At 41.9% G+C, this 25184-nt stretch overlaps 1 protein-coding gene across 2 annotated transcripts in view; it reads left to right on the top strand.

Moving 5' to 3' along the window:
• Positions 1 to 25184, top strand: part of RNF121 (ring finger protein 121) — an 85879-nt gene that overhangs the window by 44121 nt on the left and 16574 nt on the right. For both annotated transcript variants that reach the window (XR_001919226.1, XM_005689873.3), the window contains exons 4-6: positions 13577 to 13731; positions 17208 to 17315; positions 20159 to 20279. Coding sequence is in view for 1 of the 2 variants with exons in the window: in XM_005689873.3 (XP_005689930.1) it covers positions 13577 to 13731; positions 17208 to 17315; positions 20159 to 20279 (384 nt within the window). In the remaining variant the exon portion in view is untranslated. The remainder of the gene's footprint in view (positions 1 to 13576; positions 13732 to 17207; positions 17316 to 20158; positions 20280 to 25184) is intronic.

Below are 25184 nucleotides of genomic sequence, written 5' to 3'. Positions count from 1 at the left end.
TTTTGCTCCTATTCTTAAGAGAAGAAAAGCTCAAGGCATAAAAATATCTTCAGGTACTATTTTATGTGGAAATGGAATAGAATTTTATTTTGTTAAGGACAATTTCACATAACAGAATTCACTATTTTACCTGTTTTAAAGTGTATAATTCAGTGTCCTTTAGCATATCCACATTGTTGTGCAACCATTGTCACTGTTTAGTTCTAGAACATTTTCATTACCCCAAAAAGAAGCTCCATGCCCATTAAGCAGTCAGTTCCCATTTCCCCCCTCCCAGCACACCCTGGCAACCACTAAGCTGCTTTCTCTGTATTTGCCTATTCTAGATAGAAATAGAATCGTACAGTGTGTGGCCTTTTGTGCCTGACTTCTTTTACTTAACAGTGTTTGCAGAGTTCATTCACACTGCAGTATCTACCAGTACTTTGTTCCTTCTGTGGTTGTATAATATTCCATTGTGTGGATATACTGCATTTTGTTTATCCATTCATCAGTTGGTGGACACTTGAGTTGTTTCCACCTTTGGGCTGTTTTGAACAGTGTGGCTATGAACATTCACTGTAAGTTTTTATTTGAACACCTATTTTCAGTTCTTGGATATATCCTAGAGTGGAATTGCTGAGTCATATATAACTTTCTGTTTAACTTTTTGAGGAACTGCCAAATGGTTTTCTACAGCAGCTGTGCCATTTTACATTCTAACTCACATTCTATTGGGTTCCAGTTTTTCCACGTTCTCACCGATACTTATTTTCCAATTTTTTTTTTTGTATTATAGCCACATTATTTTGCATAAAAGTGGGATTTCATTGTGCTTTGATTTGTATTTCCCTAATGGTATTTATTTGGGGGGGGGGCTCCAAAATCACTGTAGATGGTGATTGCAGCCATGAAATTAAAAGACACTTACTCCTTGGAAGGAAAGTTATGACCAACCTAGATAGCATATTCAAAAGCAGAGACATTACTTTGCCAACAAAGGTCCATCTGGTCAAGGCTGTGGTTTTTCCAGTAGTCATGCATGGTTGTGAGAGTTGGACTGTGAAGAAAGCTGAGCACCGAAGAATTGATGCTTTTGAACTGTGGTATTGGAGAAGACTCTTGAGAGTCCCTTGGACTGCAAGGAGATCCAACCAGTCCATTCTAAAGGAGATCAGTCCTGGATGTTCTTTGGAAGGACTGATGCTGAAGCTGAAACTCCAGTACTTTGGCCACCTCATGCAAAGAGTTGACTCATTGGAAAAGACTCTGATGCTGGGAGGGATCGGGGGCAGGAGGAGAAGGGGACGACAGAGGATGAGATGGCTGGATGGCATCACTGGCTCAATGGATGTGAGTTTGAGTGAACTCTGGAAGTTGGTGATGGACAGGGAGGCCTGGCGTGCTGCGATTCATGGAGTCGCAAAGAGTCAGACATGACTGACTGAACTGAACTAAATGGTGTTGAGCATCTTTTGATGTTTTTATTGGCTGGCTGTATATGTTTCTAGGAGAAACATCTCTTCAAGTTCTTTACCCATTTTTTAATTGGATTTTTGACCTTTTGTTTTTTTTTTTTTTTTTGACTGCACCATGTGGCTTACAGGATGTTAGTTCCTGACTAACTGAGGCCATGGCAGTGAAAGCCAGGTTCTAACCACTGGAGCACCAGGGATTGTCCTTGGTTGTCTTTTTGTTCTTATTGAGTTATAGAAGTTCTTTATATAGTTTGGATACTACACCATCATTAGATATATAATTCACAAGTATTTCTTCCCGTTCTGTGGGTTCGGTTCAGTTCAGTCGCTCAGTCATGTCCAACTCTTTGCAACCCCATGGTCCATAGCACGCCAAGCCTCCCTGTCCATCACTAACTCCTAGAGTATACCCAGACTGAGTTGGTGATGCCATCCAGCCATCTCATCCTCTGTCGTCCCCTTTTCCTCCTGCCTTCATTCTTTCCCATCATCAGAGTCTTTTCAAATGAGTCAGCTCTTCGCATTAGGTAGCCAAAGTATTGGAGTTTCAGCTTCAACGTCAGTCCTTCCAAAGAACACTCAGGACTGATCTCCTTTAGAATGGACTTGTTGGATCTCCTTGCAGTCCGAGGTACCCTCTGAAGAGTCTTCTCCAACACCACAGTTCAAAAGCATCAATTCTTAAACACTCAACTTTCTTTATAGTCCGTCTCTCACATCCATACATGACTACTGGAAAAACCACAGCTTTGACTAGACAGACCTTTGTTGGCAAAGCAGTGTCTCTGCTTTTTAATATGCTGTCTAGGTTGGTCATAGCTTTTATTCCAAGGAACCAGCATCTTTTAATTTCATGGCTGCAGTCACCATCTGCAGTGATTTTGGAGCTCCAAAATAAAGTCTGTCACTGTTTCCATTGTTTCCCCGTCTATTTGCCATGAACTGATGGGACCAGATGCCATGATCTACCCCATGAATGGTATGAAAATATCCAGTAAACCATGTTGTAAACTCACGGGCTGTCATTGAAGCTTTGTTGTTCCATTTATAGATCTCAGGCAGAGGAGATTTAGCATAATTCTTAGGGGCCCTAGGATTTTTGAAATGGTAAATGAACATTGGCTTCAACGTAAAGTCACCGGATGGGTTATCCTCTGAAGAAGAGAGTCAGTCAGTCTGTCCTTTGAAGCTTTGAAGCCAGGCATTTTCTCCTCCTCTCTGTGAAAGTCATAGATGGCATCTGTTTGAAAATCTGTCGTTTAGTGTAGCTACTTTCATTCATCATCTTAGTTAGATCTTCTGGATAACTTGCTGCCACTTCTCCATCAGCGTTTGCTGCTTCACCTTGCACTTTTATGTTGTGGAGATGGCTTCTTTCCTTAAACCTTATGAACCAGCCACTGCTAACTTTAAACTTTCCTTCTGCAACTTCCCCACCTCTCAGCCTTCAGAGAGTTGATCTGCATTAGGCTCTGGCTTAGGGGAAAGGTGTGGCTGGCTTGATCTTTTATCCAACCACTGAAACTTTCTTTATGTCAACGGTAATATGGCTGTTTTGCTTTCTTAACATTCCTGTGTTCACTGGAGTAGCACTTTTAATTTCCTTCAAGAACTTTTCCTTTGCATTCACCACGTGGGTTAACTGGCACCAAGAGGCCTAACTTGTCTCGGCTTTAACATGTCAGTGAGATTAAGCTTTCACTGAGCTTAGTCATTTCTAGCTTTTGGTTTAAAATGAGAGACGTGTAACTCTTCCTTTCACTTGAACACTAAAGGGTCATTGTAGGGTTATTAATTGGCTTAATTTCAATATTGTGTCTCAGGGAATAGGGAGACCCAGGGAGAGGCGGGGGCTTCCCTGGTGGCTCAAAGAATAAAGAATCTGCCTGCAATGCAGGAGACCTGGGTTTGATTCCTGGGTTGGAAAGATCCCCTGGAGAAGGAAATAACAACCCACTCCAGTATTCTTGCCTGGAGAATTCCATGGACAGAGGACCCTGGCAGGCTACAGTCCATGGGGTCGCAAAGAATTAGACACAACTGAGTGACTAACACTTTCACTTTTTCAAGGCGAGGGAGAGATGAGAAATGGGTGGTTAGTGGAGCACTCAGAACATAGACAGTGTTTGTTGATTGATTGTTATCGCATGTGAGCATAGTTTGTGGTGCTCCAAAACAGATACAGTAGTGACATCAAAGATCACTGATCACCATAACAAATATAATAATGATGAAATATTGTGAGAATTACCAAAATGTGACACAGAGACTCACATGAACTCAGTAAATGCTATTGGAAAAATGGCACCAATAGACTTGTTCAATGTGATGTTTATCTTAGTTACAGCAGTGATTCAGTAAACTTTTTACAGAAATAATTTGCATAGCTGGGCCAGCATTCTTATAGAATTAAAAATGGAATTTCTTGGTCAAGTGGAATTGCCATTTAATTATTAATAGATCTTGTCAAGTTGCCCTTCACAAAAGTTATAGCAGTTTACAATCCCACCAACAGAAGTTAAACAGTGCTGTTACCCAGTGTTAAAGAGAATATAGAGAATCCTCAGTATTTTTAATCTTTGTCAAATCTAATATGGTGAAAATATCTAATCTAAAAATCAGGTAGTTCTGTAATGTTTAGAAACCAACAATCCTCTGCCTATCTCTATTCATCCTTGATATATATGTATAATATATATAAATATAAATAAATAATATAAATATATATATATATAATTTTACTTTTGAACATGTGTTGACTTTCTGCCATGGAAAGTGGTGATTATCTTATACCACTACATCTATACCCATCACATATATACTTTTGCTCCTCCCAGTTTTTAGTAAATAAGTTTTCCCTATTTGCATTATTGTGACATGTAAATGTTATTCACAGCTGAACCATGTGGTATGTTCAGTCACATTTCTTTCCGTGCTTAGGATTATTTTAGAATGTTTCTTACTGATTTATAAGAGCTTTTTGTATATTAGGGAATAAGCATTTTGACATATGTGTTGCAATCTGTTTCCCCAGATTGCTCTGATTTTATTTTTAGGATTTGTACTTTATAGATTAGATTTTTGAACCATCCTGTGGACTGAGGATTCTATTCCTTGCTGTTCTGTTTGGATATCCCATCTTGTTAGTCCTTGTTTCTATCCTGGGACATCTAAAGTTCTCCCTGTCTAAACAGATTTTAGGTACTTGCTATAGCTATGAGTTTACAGTTCAAACTGTGGTGATTAATAATGGTTAAAACTGATACAACATTGTAGAGCAACTATACTCCAAAAAATTAAAAAATTCTTTTGCTACTCAGATCTATGTAAAAAGTAAATGTTATTGTTATTTCAAAAAAACCCCAACATACACATATTAAACACATTAAAATGTCTGTGGAATAAAGAATGGGAATAAACAAGAATCAAAACAACTCCTTTGAGAATGTTGTGTAAAGGAGAAGCTCTCGGATTGTTGTTGAGTAGTAGAAACATGAGCTGTTTGAGGTTAGCTGTCAGAGCTTCACAGGGCATGCCAAGAAATGATAGAATTAATTGATAAGGCTCTGTTTCTCTTCAACTGAGTGAAATTTTCTGTTCTTTACTAGTGCTGGTTGGTGGTCCAGCCTTCCATCAGGCACCCATGACCACTAAGTAGAAAAACACTAGCTCTGTTCGCCTAGACCACGTTTCTCAGTAGGCAGCATATTAACATTTTGGCCAGATGATTCTTTATTTTTTTCGGGGGCTATGAGGTGCATCGTAGGATGTTTAGCACTAGCCCTGATTTCTACCTACAGTCTCCTCCCTCTGATTGTGACAACCAAAACTATCTCCAGACATTGTCAAGTGTCCCCTGGGGAGAAAATTCATCCATAATGAGAAATACTGTCCTAGACTTCAGAACCTAGAGCGGCACGGATGTTGCCAGCCATGAGGTTGATTATGAGCGAGTATGCCAATCTACTGGTTTCACTGTGAAGATTATCAAGCTTCTTTCTGTAATTTAGGAGTTCAAAGAAAGGAAATTTTAGGTTAAAAGAAGAGTCTAAATTAACTGCTCTTGGGAACAAGCAATCCTACTGTTCTGTATTTAAATTTCAGGTACTGTTCTTTTCAGTAGCAGCAACAACTGTAATAATACCTTACACTGCTTTATAGTTTTGAATTTGTTGATTAAAAACAAAATACTTTTCTCATCTGTTATTGCTTTGGAACCTCAAATAGCTTTATAAGATAGGATAGGGGTTTGTCTCCATTTTTCAGATTAAGAAGATGAAGTGCAAAATCCAGATGTGATTTGCCAGGAGCACATGACCATCGTATTGGAGTGCCGGATGTAAAATCTGGTTCTTGGTTAAGTGCTCTTTCCATAGAGTACTCAACCATTTTTTGAGGTTTCCAAAAGTTTCAGGAGATTGTTGACAGTTCTGCCATAGTCATTTCTGTTTTTAACCCCTCCCTGCCCTGGATTTTCCTTTAATGACTTTTGCCCACGTCCTCTTCTTGGATTTCAGTATTTTCGCAACCATCCCCACTTTGGTCTATGTTGTTTTGCCTCCTCCGGGTCCCCCCTAACTTGATGACCAGTGCTGGGAGGCAGCACTCGGGAGACAAAATCTGGGTTGGAAGCCTAGCCCAGGACTTAATGTTTGGTTTCTCTGTAGCTCAGTTTTCATCATCTATTCAGAGTCTAATCTTACTTGCTCCTTAGCTCCCTCAGGGATGTTAGGGGAAGGAGTAAGCCTATGCCTGGAAAAGTATCTATCCTATTTTTAAAGATCTCCAAGGAGAAGCTTTCATCATCCCTGTCTGTTACCAAATATAGTATCTTTTCAGACTCCTGTCTCCTGAACTGCTATTCCCTCCTGGAATGGATGAGTGGCAAAATCTCCTGCCTGGAGATCTTTAAAGTACTATAGATTTTTCTCAGACCGAGACAATAAGAGGGTCACTAGAATGTGGCTAGAGAATGCTGACTAAGATGGTAAAGGGTTGTAATCCACTTTCTGTGAGAAAAACTTTTCTCCCCAGAATATAATTAAAAACTCCTAAGTGTGATCAGCCTTCTCTGAGCCTTGCCTACCTCTTTAGGCTCATTTCTCACACCTCCCTCAGGTACCTGTGTACTCTCTCAAGGATACCTTGTTCCCGCATCGTGATGCCTTTCTCCATCTGCACCTGTTGGACCGCCCAGGACAGAGATGATAGTTCCTCCACCTTGGGTGAGGCACTTCTGCTCTGCTTTCTTGGCCACCAGGACCTGCTCCATTATAGCACTTCTTACACTGCATTGTGATTGTTTCTCCTCAGTAGACTTCTCCTTGAGAAGCTTTTGTTTATCAACTCTGAATTTCCCAGTCCTTAGCCTGGTGTCCAGTAAATGCCCAACAAGTATTGTTAAATGACTGCTTGAGTGACTCTTACCTGAGGAGGAGAAGACTTGAGGGAAAAAGACATAATTTGGGGTATTAGGAGAGTAGGCATAAGAAATAGGAAGTAAATATACTCTGCACTTCTCTGAGGGACAAGGATTTGACCCAGAGGCAGAAGGTAGACAAAGGCAGGTTTTTTCAGGTCAGCAATAGGAAAGAACTGTCTAGCACATCTTTTATCACTGGAATATCTGCTGCTTATGATTAGGTTGACCATTTTCCAGGGGTGTGGTAGGAGATAATTGCCAACCAAGTTTTTGCCCTTTGGAATATTCTAGCAATACTTGGGGTCTTGCTGCTGCTAAGTCGCTTCAGTCGTGTCTGACTCTGTGCAACCCCATAGACGGCAGCCCACCAGGCTCCCCCGTCCCTGGGATTCTCCAGGCAAGAACACCGGAGTGGGTTGCCATTTCCTTCTCCAATGCATGAAAATGAAAAGTGAAAGGGAAGTTGCTCAGTCGTGTCCGACTCTTCGCGACCCCATGAACTGCAGCCTACCGGGCTTCTCCATCCATGGGATTTTCCAGGCAAGAGTACTGGAGTGGGGTGCCATTGCCTTCTCCACTTGGGGTCTTACCAGGTCACAGAAACCATGCTGACTATATTTGCTTGCTGGGCTTCTGAATGATCTTCAGATAATAGTCACGCCTTCCTTTAGTTTTGTCCAGGCCTGTTATCCCAGCGTCCTCAGCTGTTTGTCATGTGATTTGGTTTCCAGACCCTTTGTAATCCTGGCTACTCTGTTATGGTCATGTCTCTTCATCAGTGTTCTTTGTACATTGTGGACCTAAACCAGATCTCAGGGCCAAAGGATTCTTTGACAGAGCAGAGAATGGTAGAGCTACTTGCTCCTTCATTCAGGGTTTATTCTTAGTTAAGTAGCATAGTGTTGCCTTGGCTTTTGGATAATGACCCTGTTGGCTTATATTCCCTGGCAGTTTGTAGTCAGGTGAAACCCCTAGATCTCTTTCATGTGAGCAGCTCCTTCCCCATCCTATACTTGGGTAGTTGGTGAAGTTTCAGCCTGAGGTTTTGGTTCTTCCTTTCAGCTTACCAGATCGCAGAATGGTAGAGCTAGAAGAACTGTAGGAAAGAGCTTCATTCATTTTGGATCTTGTTTCTATTTTCCATGTTCACTGCCTTGCTCCTCTCTCTTGTCTCCCAAGTTTTGTGCTGCTCACAGTTTGATAAGCGATCTTTCGTATTTTCATCTGAATCATTCATGACAGTATTGATCAGAGCTATGGAGCATATCCCAGACCTTCTTCTGGTTGACCTCTGTCCATTTTTCAGCATTTTTTTTTTCAAGCTGATTCAAGCTGTGAGTCTCTTATTTTGTTGTGCTACCTGGACTTGTAGTTGTCATTTCATCCTTGGTATTCCTCTGCAGTCAAGCATAGTAGGTGATATCTGTGCCCACAACACAGGCAAATAAGAAGTGATGGGAATCCTGAAAGTCAGACGTGCCTCTGGCAAGGGAGCTAGTGTCCAGAGAAGGATGTAATCTGGAAGCTCTTTTTTGTTTTCATGAATTACAGTTTCTGAGATGAAAAAAATATAAACAAAGTCCATTTAAATAAGAGCTAGCTAACTCTTACTGTAGCATCTAATATAATCATGTCAACTGTGTGTCTTGTGGAAAGGTAAGTGGGTTGTTGCTATTCTTGCCTTCCAGATCAGAGAAGCTGGGATTATTCCTCATTAAATGTTTGCTGAAAGAATCAGTAAGGTACAGTCAGTCAGTTTCAGGCTGGTCTTCACTTCAGATTCAGGGAAAGAGGATGAATGGCTTTCATACACACATGTGCGCTTGCATACACACATACACACATGCACAAACACCATAATGAAACCTCCTTCAGAATCAGCTTCGCTTGTGGCTTCCCTTGTGACTCAGCTGGTAAATAATCCCCCTGCAATGTGGGAGACCTGGGTTCGATCCCTTGGCTGGGAAGATCGCCTGGTGAAGGGAAAGGCTACCCACTCCAGTATTCTGGCCTGGAGAATTCCATGGACTGTATAGTCCATGGGGTAGTAAAGAGTTGGACACAACTGAGGGACTTTCACTCTTCAGAGCCAGCCAGAGCACTGCCATTCCTGGCCAGTCTCCCCTTGACAGCTTCTGCCAGCACCGCTGCATCTCTCCTCTGAACTCCCATATCAGTGCTTGATGCTTTACATGACTGCCCAGTTCCTGCATTTATGTCTCATTACCCCAGATTCTGGAGAAGTTAGGGCCACGGCTTCCCTTTGTTTTGTGCCTCTCAAGGCATCAAGTATAAAAAAAAGTGAAGTCTCTCAGTCGAGTCCAACTCTTTGCGACCCCATGGGCACCAGGCTCCTCCGTCCATGGGATTTTCTAGGCAAGAGTACTGGAGTGGGTTGCCGTTTCCTTCTCCAGGGAACTTCCCAACCCAGGGATCGAACCCAGGTCTCCCACATTGTAGACAGACACTTTCCGTCTAAGCCACCACTTGATCTTATTTGGTTAAACAAACTGTTGAACCAGAATGTTGCCACCAGATGGCACCAGAGTCCCTGCCATTAGTCTTGAGAATTTTGAGTAACTTTGAGTCATTTATTGCCAAGCTAGCCATTAAAAATGCCTTCAACTTAATTTATTAAGCAGAATGCCCTACAGTAGACACAAATAAATTAACCAGGCAGAATTGTAACTTACCATTTTCCCCGTAGTAAACTGTTGTGTTCACCCAGCCCCTCTGCCTGCCCTTTTGTGACCTGGGCTCTCACCCCAGCAGCTGCTTTCAAGGCCCTGAACAGAATCTGGCTTTCAGACTTCCCTGGCAGAGAGTGTCTTAATACCTCACCACTTTTAATATGTTGATTATTTTAGTTCTCCCTGCAATCTTTGCTCCCTTATATATGTGACTTTAGGAATTTTCAATCATGTGAAGCCATAGTAAGAGTTCTCATTTATTTAAGCAACTGTGCGTACTATGCAGCTGTGCTTATGGTTTTATACACATTGTTGCCATTGAAATAATTTTTTTTTAGTCACTCAGTCATGGCTGACTCTGAAACTTCGTGGATCTGCAACTTCCAGACTCCTCTACCTATGGGATTTTCCAGGCAAGAATACTGGAGTGGGTTGATGTTTCCTTCTCCAGGGGGTCTTTCTGACTCAGGAATTTAACCCATGTCTTCTGCATTGCAGGCTGATTCTTTACCATTGAGCCACCTGGAAAGCTGCCATTGAAATAAAAGAGCTATCATATTGAATCCTTACATTATATTTATTGCATTACTTGTATTGAATGCTTGCCTTGTTGGGTACTGTTCTGAAAGTTTTCCATGCATTAACACATAATCTATATAGCCTAATGGAGTAGATACTGTTAACTTCATTTATACTTTAAAAAACTAAGGCTCTTAGAGCTGAGTGACTTGCCTAGGTAACAGAAAGTAGCTATATTGGGATACATATCTAGATGTCTTTAATTCTAAAGTCACTAGTCATTTCACTATATTATATCATTCTACTATGTCCACTTGATCTTTAATGATTTTTTCTTCTTTAGAAAGGGTCTAAAGTTTTATTGAGTCATTAAATAAGGATTTGATCTTTGTTATTAGCCTGCTGCTAGACTGTTAGCTCCTTGAAGAAAGGAACTAGAAGTCATGTTTATTTCTCTTCCCATTAAATGTGCAGTAAATACTTGATGGATGAGTGAGAGTGAACACTGCCTTCACTCTCCCAGGGAGTCTGGGATACAAGGCTCAGATAAGGTCTAACAGAACCTTAGTGTGCTAGAACTTAAAGGGCTTTGAAAATCATGTCAAACCCTCCTTGGGGTGACCTAATGATTTGGAGGCAGATCAGAACTAGAATCCAGGTTTGCAGGGCTTCTTCCGGGACATCTGTTTCGAAGAACCTAAAGTGAAAGTCACTCAGTCGTGTCCGACTCTTTGCGACCCCATGGACTGTGGCCTGCCAGACTCCTCTAATCATGGAATTCTCCAGGCAAGAATACTGGAGTGGGTTGCCATTTCCTTCTCCAGGGTATCTTCTTGACCCAGGAATCGAACGCAGGTCTCCTGCATGCATTGCAGGCAGATTCTTTACCAACTGAGCTATGAGGGAAGCCCAGACTTACTCCTAACTATGTCTTTGTTCCACCGTGAATAAAATCCAGTTTCTAACCCCAAATATGCATAGCTACAGCTCATGTGGGGATAATTATCTTAACTTGCTTCCCACCCACCCCCTCCCCACCAGAACATGCTATTGGTGATGGGGAGTGAGAAAGAGGCTGTGAGGGCAGGCTGGTTGTTTTTATGTAAAAAGCCAAATTTTTGGAAAAAGCTGGAAGTAGACAAGAATTCCTGTTCTTTCTCAGAGAAAACATATGTGACTGGACCATGTGATTGATTTCTTCTCAAGTCTCTGGGCCTACTGCTTTATAAACACTCCCATGAGCCTGTCAGAGTAAATGATATGAAGGCTGACGACCATGCAGCCCTTCCTTCCACACCCACCTTCATCTACCCACTTTCAGTGTCACGACTCTAGTTGCCTTATCCCCTAGTTTAAATAATCTGCAGTTGTTTGTTGTGATGCACTTTTCTGGTCTCCTCCATGTGTCTCCTAGAATGTCACGTAGAGCATTATTTGGGGAGCCATTTGTTAGTACGTCCTGGTGCTTCCACAGTATTTTTTGTAAGGCCAGAATTTTTTTTTTTCCGTCTAATTTTTATTTTTTAATTACTTTTTATTTAGTATTGAAATATAGCCCATTAACAATGTGTGATAGTTTCAGGTGGACCACAAAGGGACTCAGCCATACATATACCTATGTGTTCGTTCTCCCCCAAACTCCCCTCCCTTTCAGGCTGCCACATAACACTGAGCAGCATTCCATGTACTACACAGTAGGTCCTTCTTGGTTATCCATTTTAAGCATAGCAGCGTGTACGTGTGCATCCCAAACTCCTTAATTATCCTTTTCCCCTATCCTTCCCTCCTTATAAGGCTAGGATATTTTAGAATGCTTCATTCAGGGCGTCAACTGCATCTTCCTGTACAGTGAACTGGTCCTGAGACTGCATTGTTCACTGAGCAGTGGGCAGACAGCAATAGAAGCTCGAAGGCAACGTGGCTGGTCACCATTCTCTTCCTCTGTCTCTCTCTCTCTCTCTTAAAATATATAAAATAACACTAAAAAACTAAAGCTTTTTCTTGCCACAGAGCAGTCTATAAAAGAGCAGTAGCTAAACACTAAAAAGATGGTTTAAGCTGCACTATCCAGTCTGATGTAGCAGTAGAACTCCTGAAATGTGGCTGGTCTCTTTTGAGATATATTGTAAATATAAAACATCGGATTTTAAAACCTTATTACAAAAAAAAAGAATAAAATGTTTCATGGGTAGTTTATATTGAGTGCGTGTCAAAAGGGTAATATTTTAGACGCATTGGGTTAAATAAAATATATTAAAATTAAGATCATCTGCATCTCTTTGCTTTTTTAAAGCATAGCTATTATAAAACTTAAAATTACGCATATGACTCATGTTATATTTGGACTAGGCAGCACTAGTCTAGAAATCCTCAAGAGTAAATATTTTCTCAAAAGTTTTCTCCTCTGTGGAACTTTAGGATGCTAGCTGCTATTGTCCTCTCTATAGCCACCCCTCTTTTAAAAAAATATATTCTTTCATTTCATTTAATACCAGGAGGAAAGCCTCTAAGTGCCAATTATCTTTTTTATACCTGCTACTCACCTGAGAAGAGTGCCATCTAGTGACGGTTGGGTGGTTGGGGAAGGAGAAGACTTGGGGAAGCAGAAGACTGGTATTGGTCCCAACTTCTGACTTAGAATCATTTTATACATTTGGAACACCTTAGCTAACAAGTCTGAGGTGGAAGGAGCGAAAGTAAAATAGATACTCTTATAACAGAAATGTGCCTCTCTCTTAAGGTTCTAGTCTTGCTTTCCCCTCAGTTATCTAAATTCATTGAGGATCTATCATGGGCCAGAGTATGGCCTTGTCGCTGCTCTCAAGGAGCTTATAGTAAGGTAGAGAATGAATTCGAACCTAACCTCATACTCTAGATAAGCACTGTAATGATGGTAGAAAGGAAAATGCTTTTGGAGCACTGGGAAATCATGATTTATTCTGCCTAGCAGAATAAGAATGTGTCTCTCATGAGGTGCTCTCAGGCTGAAAGGCAGGTGGGAAGGATGTTTTAATCTCAAGATGGTCCTGAAACAGTAGTTTGGAGCTCCATTGTGGGAGATATGACTGCCTAAGGATGTTGGGCCTAAGGATGTCAGATCTTATCTATAGAAAGGGGGACCTCAGAGGGTTCTAAGCAGTAGAGTGACATGTTCACGACTGAGTATGCTCCTGGGAAGGATACATTGGAGCAGAGGCATTGAATTCAGGGAGACTTAATAAAGAGGTCATGGTCAGCCAGGTAAGAGACAGCAAGGGCTCAAATGGAAAGGAAAGAGTAGGTACAATGAACAGTTGGGTGGGGGAAAAGGTTCGTGTCAAGCATGGTCCCAGGGTTTCTAACTTGGGTCACTAGGAGATGCTTTTATCCAAAACTGGAAGCGCACAGAGGATCAGGCTAAAATGGAACACAAAAGATATGCTCTGGATTTGTGGTTGGAGCTACAGAGGAAGCTGGCTAGAGCTGAAGTGCTTATGTTTGTGTTTCAGATGGTGACCCTCTTTCAGATGTGGGTTGTTCCCCTCTATTTCACAGTGAAGCTGCATTGGTGGAGGTTCCTAGTGATCTGGATCTTGTTCTCCACTGTCACAGCCTTTGTCACCTTCCGAGCCACCCGAAAACCACTAGTCCAGACAACCCCAAGGTGAGAATTTAGCTAGTGGGTAGTGGGAAGGAGCCAAGTTTCCTGAAACTAATGGATTGGGATGCATGGGAGGTGGGTGGGCTTAAACTGAAAAAAAAATTACAGTTTTTATCTGCCAAGATTACTTGGCACACAGCCCCACCAAAACAAGCTGATTGGGAGATCTCCTGCCCCATTCACAGAATAAAACCACCCAAATATTTCCCTATAGCTTACCTTACGGTTTACATCAAGGTCTGTTTATATTAAAAGCTAACAGTATAAGTAAGCAAATCCTGGTCCTCATGGTCTCATTTTAAGTGTTGTTTTCTTCTGTGAACTCTTCTCAGATCTCTTAAGTAGATTTTCTGTCACATTCTCTTCCTAGTGTCCTGTAGCTTTCCTTCATAGAGCTTATCACAGTTTATGACTGAATATTATTTTAAGTGTCTGTCTCCCCCACTAACTAACTGTGAGATCAGGAGTCACATCCATGTTGTTTGTCACTGTATATCCAGGCTCTGCCAAAGGGCCTGGCACATAGTAGCCTACTCTGAATTTTTGTTGAATGAATGAATCTCAGCAAATTTAAACTGGAGAATTATAACAAACAATACTTCCTTCTTTGGTCACAAAGCAGCCCCTTCCTGTATAATTCTTTGTATTTCCAAATGCATTTCTCATCTGATCCTCCCAACCAGCTTGTGAGGTCATTTATATCTATGCTTGACAGAAAAAAAAAAAGAGAGATTTTCTCATTCATTCATTCAACAAGCACCTGCTCTGTGTCAGGCCCTGTGCTGAGTGCTGGGGATACAGAGCTGAATAAGACATGGTCCCTGCCCTCAAGGAGTACTCGTTTTAATGGAGGAGATGGACAAGAAAGCAGCTGTTTCAGTGCAGTTGGTAAGTGCTGTGAGACACGTGTACAGGTCCAGGAGAGCCTAATAGAGGAACTGGCCAGTCTCAGAGTTGTGACTATATGATCCAGAGACCTCCAACTTGAAACTTACTCGTTTTCCCATGCTGCTTATGTTCTTCTTTACTGCCAGCCTTTTCTTGGCCTTCTGTTCTTCTACATGTTTGTTTTAATTCTGCAAAGTAAAGGTTACTTACAAGGTGAAGTAAGTGATCCAGAAGCTCCTCTCTGGCTATGGTAGTTTGTTGTTATGGAGAAGGAAGTGGCAACCCACTCCAGTACTCTTGCCTGAAAAATCCCATGGACAGAGGAGCCTGGTAGACTACAGTCCACGGGGTCGCTAAGAGTCAGCACGACTGAGCGACTTCACTTTCACTTTTCACTTTCATGCATTGGAGAAGGAAATGTCAGCTCACTCCAGTGTTCTTGCCTGGAGAATCCCAGGGACGGGGGAGCCTGGTAGGCTGCCGTCTATGGAGGTGCACGGAGTCGGACACAACTGAAGCGACTTAGCAGCAGCAGCAGTTTGTTGTTACTGTTGTTTAGTTGCTAAGTTGTGTCTGACTCTTTCGTGAGCCCATGGACTTCAGCCCGCCAGGTTCCTCTGTCCGTGGGATTTCCCAGTCAAAAATACTGGAGTGGGTTTCAATTTCCTTCTTCTAGGGATCTTCCCTACACAGGGATCAAACCTGCATCTCCTGCTTGGCAGGAAAGTTCTTTACCACTAAGCCACCTGGAAAGTCTCCTACATTAAAAGCCATCATAAAATATACAGGCTCTGGAGCCAGATAGCTGTGGATTGGAAATCCCCAGGCCTGCCATTTGTTAATTATATGACCCATATGACTGCATGTTTCTCAGCCTTGAATTCTTTATCCCTAAAAAATGTGATAATAATTGCTATCTCATATAGGGTAATATGAAGAAAGAGTGTAATAAAGCATGTTAAGCATCATCAGATAATTTAAATATCTTAGCTAAATGACTGAAAATACGCTTATAACATGAGAAGTTTTCAGTGATGATTAACAACTAGCATTCAGTAATGCTTTACAGTTTCAAAGCACTTTCATAAACATGCACATTTATTTATGCAGCATTTATTGATCATGTATTTTATACACTAGGAAATGGGCTATGTACAATCCAGTGAGAAAGGTAGTAAGGGGTTCCTGTTTTAGGACTTAATAAACTTGTCTCAAGTTGATATGACTCATCTGGGGTTACTTAATCCACGTTCCTCCTAAAATGCCATATCCTTTCCACTGTATCTCACTCCCAGCTGATCATTGCAAACTCTGGATGGTGGAGCTTCTGTGGTCTTTGAAGGTGGACACTGCAAGGTGTTTGGGTCCCTTTGCTAACCTGAGAAGTCATTACACTCTTGCTTAGCCACAGCAGGGAGGCCCAAGCAGGGACCTTGAGCATCTTCCCTGAGGCCCAGCAGAGTGACAGCAACCTCGTTGGCTCTCAATAGCTAGACAAACTTGCTGAGTTGATCTTTAGCTCTCCTTGCTGGTAGAACAGTGGCCCATGATAAAAGGGACCTACATCCACAGCATTTAAAAGGCTCTGGTACATTCTGGGAGCTGTCTTTCCTCTCCGAACCTACTTACAGTCAACCAACCAGATTCCATACTTCTTTTCATTGGATCCTAGGGAGCATGGCTCCTCTTTGAGGAGAATCTCATACCCCCATCCAACCCCCACTCCCCAACCCACACTACTATCACACACACACATCCAAATGTATTCTTTGAGTGCCTCCTTCGTTATCCCTTCTCTTCCAAGGGAGGAAAAAAATTCAGAAGCAAACTCATTAGACATAATTCATTTTGTTATTGTTCTATGGCTTAGAACAAAGCAGTATTCAGATTAACCATGCCCAGTTACAAAAGCCTGTAGCTAATTCTACCTCTTATTCATCTTTCCTTGAATCCTCTTTCCTGACAAGAATACCTGTTTCCTTCTGAGCATAGCTGTAGTTACTGATTTTCACTTCCTTATCCAGCTAACCTAAATTTGAGATGACATAGTTGTCTGAGGTTAGGCAGGCATTCTTTGTTTGATGTTGAAACCTTGTCTTTAAAAAAAAGAAAAATTGAAGGATAATTGCTTTACAGAGTTGTTTTCTGTCAGACATCAACATGAATCAGCCATAGGCATACATTTATCTCCTCTCTCTTGAACCTCCCTCCCATCTCCCTCCCCATCCCACCCCTCTAGGTTGATACAGAACCCCTGTTTGGGTTTTCTGAGACATACAGCAAATTCCCGTTGGCTATCTATTTTACATATGTTGAAACCTCCTTTTAATGCTCCCTTTTTTTCCCTTGGTTTGAGACCAGGAAAATATAAATACCAAAATACAAATACAAAATACCTCCCAGGTATGTGGAGGTGTTTTGCAATTGAGGGAGTAATCAGCCATGTATAGTAACTGAAGTTGCTCAATATAAGTCCTAAGCAAAGAGCCTGATGTCCCCATTAATGTGAGAGAAAGGAATTCTGGTGATGCAGAGGCTCTAGGCCAGTGTTTCTGGGTCAGCATTACACTAATTTTTTCTCCTTTCTCCAGGTTGGTTTATAAGTGGTTCCTGCTAATCTATAAAATCAGCTATGCCACTGGCATCGTTGGCTACATGGCTGTCATGTTTACCCTCTTTGGTCTTAACTTATTATTCAAGTGAGTACCCTTTGCTTTTGTTTTTGCTAGTGTTTGGGGAGAAGGGACTGGTGAGATGTACCTTTGCTCCTGGGACAAGTCCTGAGTATTAGCAAGAGGAACATGGCACTTAGGATAGGCGACTGGGGCTGTGGAGGATGGGAGGATGGCTGTCCCTTCTATGATTTTGTGCTGGCAAAGAGAAAGGAATGTCTGGATAATACAGAGTTAAGAGTCTCAAACCATTGGTTGTACTTTCTAAGAATTTATATTTTAATGGAAAACTATAATAACAAAAATAAGCATAATAATGATTATAACCAATTACCCATAACTCCATCACCCCAGCAGAACCATTTTCCTTTTCCATGTGTGTATTGTTTCTTACAACATCCACTCTACCTTAGCGGTCTTATGTTCAAGAAGAGTAGGAGTTGGCAAACAACGTCCTATGGGCCAAATTGACCTGCCTTCAGTTTTTAGAAAATGAAACACTTCTGCTGAAACACTCATTTGTTTACACATTGCCTGTTACTGTTTTTGCAGTAACACAGCAGAGTTGAATAATTGTGGCAGAGACTTTAGGGCCATAAACCTAAAATACTTACAATCTGGACCTTTACAGACAAAGTTTGCTGACCCCAGGCTAGACAGTTGAACTCATGGAACGGTTGGTTGCACCTGGCAGCAGATCCACCTAGAAAGATACAAGACCGGAAATAATAAGGCAGTGCCTGCTGGAGTCCTTATAGTAGTCCCAGGGCTGAGATGTGAGGGAATGAGACCACAAAGATGAGTGTGGGAGCCACCCAGGCCCAGAAGCCGCACTTCTCCAAGGAACACATCAGGTTAAAACTCCCTGGATCCAGATACTGTGTTCTAATCGCAGATCAGGTTCAACATAAGCATTGTTGCTTTGTAACACAGCTGACATTCTGCCTTTAAGAGATTTCTCAGGAGACAGAATTAACCTGTGGACTTTTAAGTCTTGCTCCGCTGTTGGGCATGTAGGTTGTTTTTCAGTGTACTGCTGCCGCAGATAACATTGCCGAGTTGCTTCCTAAGGATACACGACTAGGAGTGGGATTCTGGCTGTTACTTCCTATTGTTGTAAGCTTTCCAAAAGATCTGATTCAGCATACAGGTCCCCTCCCACCCCCCTGCTCATTAGAGCAAAAGCCAGATAATCCTGTCCTGGACTCTGGGACAATGACTATGACAATGATGATGACCCTGGGACTGGAGAGCACAATAAGTAGGGCAGAAAAGGGTAGAAATGTGGTTTTCTGGCTGAGGGAATGGGCGCTATGGGTCGTGAGGAATTCTAAGCCTGGGACAGTGTGTTGAAGCTGGAGATTTAGGATTAAAATTTAAATTCATGACCACTGACCTCTTCCCCAAACTGAGTACACTGTACAGGAGTTTCTGATACTGAAAGATGTCAGTCCTACTTTATGTAGTGAGAGGACAACCACGGAATTCTTCCTTCCAGGTGTAGTACAGGCTGAAAGAATAAACAGGTGCCACAGATATTTATAGGAATATATCAGTGAAGAGTCGTCAGGTCTCATCAAAGAAAACCCAGGTATTTCCAGATAGCTTCCTAACCTTTGTGATTAAAAATAGTAAAAACCAAGATTCTCCATGGTTTATGTTATGTCTTTAAAGGTATTTATTCTAGAATTAAAATTTCTACTTTGATAAACTACATAAGGAGGAAAATATACTTGAGAATCTTGACCATTTTTATGATGCTAATTAGTTAATTGGTATAAGACCATGATATCAAATTAGTAGATTACATATTACAAGATTGGTGGGCAAATTCAACTTTCTGAGATAAATGTAATTTACAGTCTTAAGTGAACACATTCAGTTCTTCATACAAATGTTTTAACAAAGATAGTTTTCTTTAATAAACATTTACAGACTCAAGTTTGCAAATTATTGGTCCATGAAATCACTAAAACAAGCTTCTTAATATTATAGGCATATTGTCCTTAGTGAGAAGACTTGAACCAAAATTTAACTTTGGTGACATGATACAGAATATGTGTAGTTGCAACTTAAAATTGTATGTAACAGGTATATTTACTAACTGTATCTTTCTTTTCTAAAGCTGTGGTTAGAAAGCTTTTTTTTTTTTTTTTAAAGACCAAATAAATATTTTAGGTTTCATGGGACAAAAGGCAAGATCTAGGATGCTTTATAGGTATTCACATAATAAGAGAGAAAACGCCTCCCTGCCCCATGTATTTGCCTGGGTGAACCGTCTCAGATGGTGGGCATTCTTTGTGTCCACTTGGCATCAGGTGAAACATTCTCTAAAGGAGGGGCCTGATGGGGGTGGGTGAGCATTGGGATCAGTTTCAGTTTGCTCCAGTGACACTCAGAACCTGCTGTGCTCTTCCCTCCTTTTGGAGGGCTTGGCCATTTCAACTTAGGCAACTTGCTGGAGGTGAGGCAATTCATTAGTGAGTTGCGGACTTCCAGACTGAAAATCCCACTGTTTGGTGTGTAGTGGTTGCCAGTGGTGGAGTCCCCAATGTGTAAGTGTGAACCAGAACAGAGCCTAGGCCGCTGCAAGCCATGGTCATCAGTCACCGGAGGCAGGCACTGGAGACCCCGTGAGGAAATGGGCAGAAGGGATACTCTGACTTGGTCTTCACAGCTTCCAGTCCTAGCCTGTCAAGGAGGTGCCCACAGACCGTATGCAAACAGGCTGGACTTGGTTTTAGTTTGCCGATACTTGCTCTACTCTTGAGGCTTCCAATTTTAGGCGCTGCCTTATGTGTCCCAGAGTAGTAATGCAAAGCAAGTGCATCTCAGGGCAAGTCTTACAGGCCATGCTGCTTCCCTTACAGGATCAAACCTGAAGATGCTATGGACTTTGGCATTTCTCTCCTCTTCTATGGCCTCTACTATGGTGTTCTTGAGCGGGACTTTGCAGAAATGTGTGCAGACTATATGGCATCGACCATAGGGGTGAGTTCACCTGGGCTTTTATTACTGTCTCCTGCCACCTTCAAAGAGTTCAGGATAGCATCACTTGTTTGATGGAAGAGATAAGCCGTACAAAATCCTTCAAGATGTGAGTGATTATATGTGGAAATTCCCTCTTTAAAATTTGGAAAGCTAGATCTCAGAGGTACCCTGGAATTTTTAACTCTAAGCCATAAGGTAAAAGTCACTTTACCCTACAGGAAGTTGAGAGTCACTCAACAGATACTTATTTAATGTCTCCTGTGTCCCTAAGCACATCTAATGTGCTTAGATTAGAAAGGTGTACAAAAATAAACGTGATCATTGCCCAGATGGAGTTTACTGTCAAGAGAGATGGGTAATAAAGTAATTTAAAATACCAATAAATTATATATGATACATTATATTATCATAATAATATATTACAAAATTATATTATTAGAAATTATAACTAATAAATATCAAGGGAGGTTCATGATACTATGAACAAATACAGTTACAGCGTCTGACCTAGTCTTGGGGCTCAACGGTGGCTTCCCTGGTGTGACTTTTGAGCTGACCTGAACAATGAGTGGGAGTTAACCAGATGAAGTGAAAAGTGAAGTGTGTACCAGGTAGAGGAAATAGCATGTTTAAGAGGCCTGTAGTGGGAGAAAAGGTGAGAATTTTGAGGAACTAAGGCTAACGTGGTTGTGGGGCTGAATTATAGTAGAAGTCTTTAGAGAAATAAAGGCTAGACTAGAAAAACCCATATAGGCCAAATGAAAGATTGTGATTTTTATACTAAAAATACTAAGGGTCTAAGATAGAAAATGGTATCATCAGATTTGCACTTGGAAAAGATCATTCTGGCTGCTTGGATAGAGAATAGATCAGAGAAGGGTCCACAGATCAGCGTGACCCACTATGACTATTTAAAGAGACAGTTGCAGTAGTTTGTGCAAGGTGAAGGCAGCTTGGATTAGTGTAGAGACGGTGAGAAGGGAGAGAAGTAGATGAGAGGTATCTTGGAGGTAAGTTTGACCTCCAAGGCCAATCTTGGATATAGATTGGTTCTGGGGACTGAAGGAAAAAACAGGAAGAAAAGAAAGGTGGGTACCGAAGCTGACATTTCTGACTCAGGCAGAAGGATCCTCGGATCCTTCACTGAGATAGGAAATGCTGCGAGAGGACCAGGTGGAGACCATGCAAAGATTCTTCAAGCTTAAAATATAGGTAAAGTAACAGTCAGTCTAAGAAACCCAACTCAGTATCCTTGCTCCTTTTTTTCTGCAATGGAAATATGTTTGCTGTTTGTAAAAATAATGAGTTCTTTTGTAATTGTGTGAACAACACAGAAGTGCTCCCCATCTTGGTATCATTAGATACCATACCATTAGACCCCACCCCAAGAAGAAATATTTCCAAGTTTAATAGACATTTCTCCAGTTTCTGTGCTGAAATAATTGTGACTCTGGTGTGTGGGGACTGAAAGGCATTCCAGAGTTCTTTCTAGGTCTAAGTTTGGCAAGTTGGAGAGAAGCCCTGGAACATCAGGGAAGTGGGTTCTCCTAGTTCCTCCACATACAAGTCCTGGCTTTTAGGCAGGAGATATCAATGGAGACCAATTGAAAAGAACAAGAAAGGCTTGGCACTGGCTTCATGTGAGGCACTTCAGGACCTCTTGCTGAGCTGTGGCAGTTTTGCAGGTGGGGACCTCTTGGCTGTGCTAATTTGTATGTCACAGTTAGGTGATCTCATTTGTTCCTTGGGCTGGTAGGCTTAGGGCAGTTCAGGTTAAACAGAAGATTCAGCTATCACCTTGGGTGTGTGTGCTAGTCACTCAGTCATATCCAATTCTTTGTGATCCCATGGACCATATTCTGCCAGGATCCTCTGTCCATGGAATTTTCCAGGCAAGAATACTGAAGTGAGTTGCCATTCCTACTCAAAGGGTTCTTGCCAACCCAGGGATAGAATCTGCGTCTCTTGTGTCTCCTGCATTGTCAGGCAGATTCTTTACCACTGTATCACCTGGGAAGCCCTATCACCTTGTGTAATGTCAACCAAGTACAGTTTGGGGTCTGGGACTTTGTGTCTCAGTATCATGGGACTCTTTATTTTTCCTGTAATGGATTAAATAGAAAACAAAGTGTATTGGGTCACTTTATAGACCGCCTATTAGATTCTTTTCTGAACAGCTGTCTCATGTTTTAGCAGCATCTCATTTTGTCTTATTTAGTTGTGTCTTTAGCTGTTCATTCAACTAGTTCACTCCCTGAAGAGATTTTCAGACCCTAGATTGTCTAATTACTCACTTCACTTTCAGCAGCAGCTGTTCACTAAAACTGTTTCCTTTGGTGGCACAGCCAGCTTTTCAGAGTGTCTCTTACTGGAATCCTGTCCTTTACCCTCTAGTGATTTCTTCTTCTTTTTCTATTTTTACAGGACCAATTCTCTGATTTTCCCAAGTAGTTGCCAACTTTATCTCAAGGTTATTATCAGCTGCCAATTTAAATATAGCCTTTATTCCCTCCCAGGTGGGTCCCTAATGGCTAATCTGCAGAATCCCTTTTCTGTCCAGGTGGAGCTAAGCTCAGAATTGAACACTGAGTTAGCATCACTCCAGTACTCTTGTCTGGAAAATGCCATGGACAGAGGAGCCTGGTGGGCTACAGTCCATAGGGTCGCTAAGAGATGGACGCGACTGAGTGGCTTCACTTTCACTTTTCACTTTCATGCATTGGAGAAGGAAATGGCAACCCACTCTAGTGTTCTTGCTTGGAGAATCCCAGGGACGGGGGAGCTTGGTGGGCTGCTGTCTATGGGGTTGCACAGAGTTGGACATGACTGAAGTGATTTAGCAGCAGCAGCAGCTGGGAGATGGAGTTATTACATTGGCCTCTGCAAGATGGGATTTGACCTGGGCCTCTTCCCATGTTCTTGGGAAGAATTATTGGGTACTCCAGTGGTTGTAAATGATAATCCCTCATAAGATAATTCCCTAATAATGATAAATTCCAGCTTCACCAGGAAACCTGGGGGGAGAATTTCGTGTTAGGGTGGAGAGTGTCTCAAACACTGACTCTTGACCCCCTGTATTCTCCTTCCTTTCATGGGATGTCACTAGTTACCCCTACCACTCCATGATAACAGTCTGTCCCAAGGGTAAACCACATACCTCACTGTACCTCTTAGCACAGAATGTAAGAATCAAACAATCACATTGGACTTTATTAAAGAGTTGACGATAAGAGCAGGAAAATAAAGTGTGAGCATCTTTACCAGGCAGCCTGCTCTCCAGGGCTTTTAGACCCTGCCTTATCCAACTCAGCCTATGTCAGTGTCCTGGGTGTCATCTTAGCACCCACAACCTGGAACCCACACCTGGACAGCGACTGTCCTCCAGATGCCAACACCCAGAGCCTGTGTTCTTGACAAAAATAGTGCTGCCCCTCCTTTATACCACAGACTAGTCTTCTGAATCCTAGTATCTTACCTGATAGCTACCTCTCCCCTAAGTAATGGACATTGAGAATGGCTTTCCTTTTCAGAGAAGCCACTGTAACCAGCTGTCTCTTTCAGAGGAGCCACTCTATCCAACTGTCTCTTTCAGAGGAGTCACTCTATCCAACTGTCTCTTTCAGAGGAGTCACTCTGAAAACTCCCATCCAACAGAATGTGACCTTGCTGATCCTAACTATAGACAAGCAGTTTGCTGTTTCCCCAGGGTCCCATCCTGGGGGTCATAGGAATACTAGAATGGCCTGTGATAGTACCGGGTGAGTCACCAGGAGTTAATTCATTCGTTGTTTTCCAATTCTCTTCATAAATATTGCTGAGATTTAGTAACAGGTCTGCTAGGGCTCAGGATGCCAGCAGATTAGATCAGATAGGAATGTGGGAGAAGAGACTCCAACATGAGATTAAAGGGATCTATCTTAGAGTTCTTTCCAATCCTGAAAATTTCAAGACTGTTGTTATTTCTGCCCACTTTGGTCAGATGGGCCTTGGTCTGCTCAGGAACACATAGGCCCCTGAACCATGACAGCCTGAATTTCAAGAATATTCTTGGGGCTTCCCTGGTGGTGCAGTGGTTAAAAATCCATCTGGCTTTGCAGAGGATACAGATTTAGTCTCTGGCCCAGGAAGATTCCACATTCCACAGGGCAACTAAGCCCCTGTGCAACAACCACTGAGCCCATGTACGCCTAGAGCCTGTGCTCTGCGAAAAGATAAGCCAGCAACGAGATGAGAAGTCCAAGTGCTGCCAGTATAGAGTAGCCCCCCCTCACCGCAACTGGAGAAAGCCCATGTGCAGCGGCAAAGATCCAGCACAGCCAAAAAATTTAAAACATGAAGAAAGAAGTTAAAAAAAGAGAATGTCTGTGGTCTCGAAGCCAGAATCTAATCAGTGCTTTGGGGAGGGTAATTTGAGGAAGTCAAGAGACAGCAGCTTTCCACTCATTCATTAGCCAACTCATTCATTTATTTATTCAAGCAGCAGTTATTTATCAGTAGTCTACAGTGCACAGAATATGACCAAGTACAGCCTTTACTAGCTTCATTGCTCACTTTCAGTAGCACCCCTAGTTTTTCTTTTTTTAAACTGCTAAAAATACACATACGATCTTAACCATTTTGCAGTGTACAGTTGAGTGGCGTTAATACCTTTACATTGTTCTTCAGCTGTCACCATCATCCATCTATAGAACTCTTCATTTTGCAAAACTGAACCTTTGTACTCAGTAAACAATAATTCCCTAATCCCCACTCTCCCCAGCCCCTGGCAACACTCATTCTGTCTGTCTCTATGAATTTGACCACTTCAGATCCCTCACAGAAGTGAACTCATATGCAATATTTGTCTTTTGTGACTGGGTTATTTCAGTTAGCGTAATATCCTCAAGGTTTACCTTTGTTGTGGCA

The sequence above is a fragment of the Capra hircus genome, chromosome 15 (genome assembly GCF_001704415.2).
Source record: "Capra hircus breed San Clemente chromosome 15, ASM170441v1, whole genome shotgun sequence".
NCBI classification, from domain to species: Eukaryota; Metazoa; Chordata; class Mammalia; order Artiodactyla; family Bovidae; genus Capra; species Capra hircus.
Note: the sequence above shows the minus strand (reverse complement) of the source record. Positions and strands in the feature narration are given on the sequence as shown.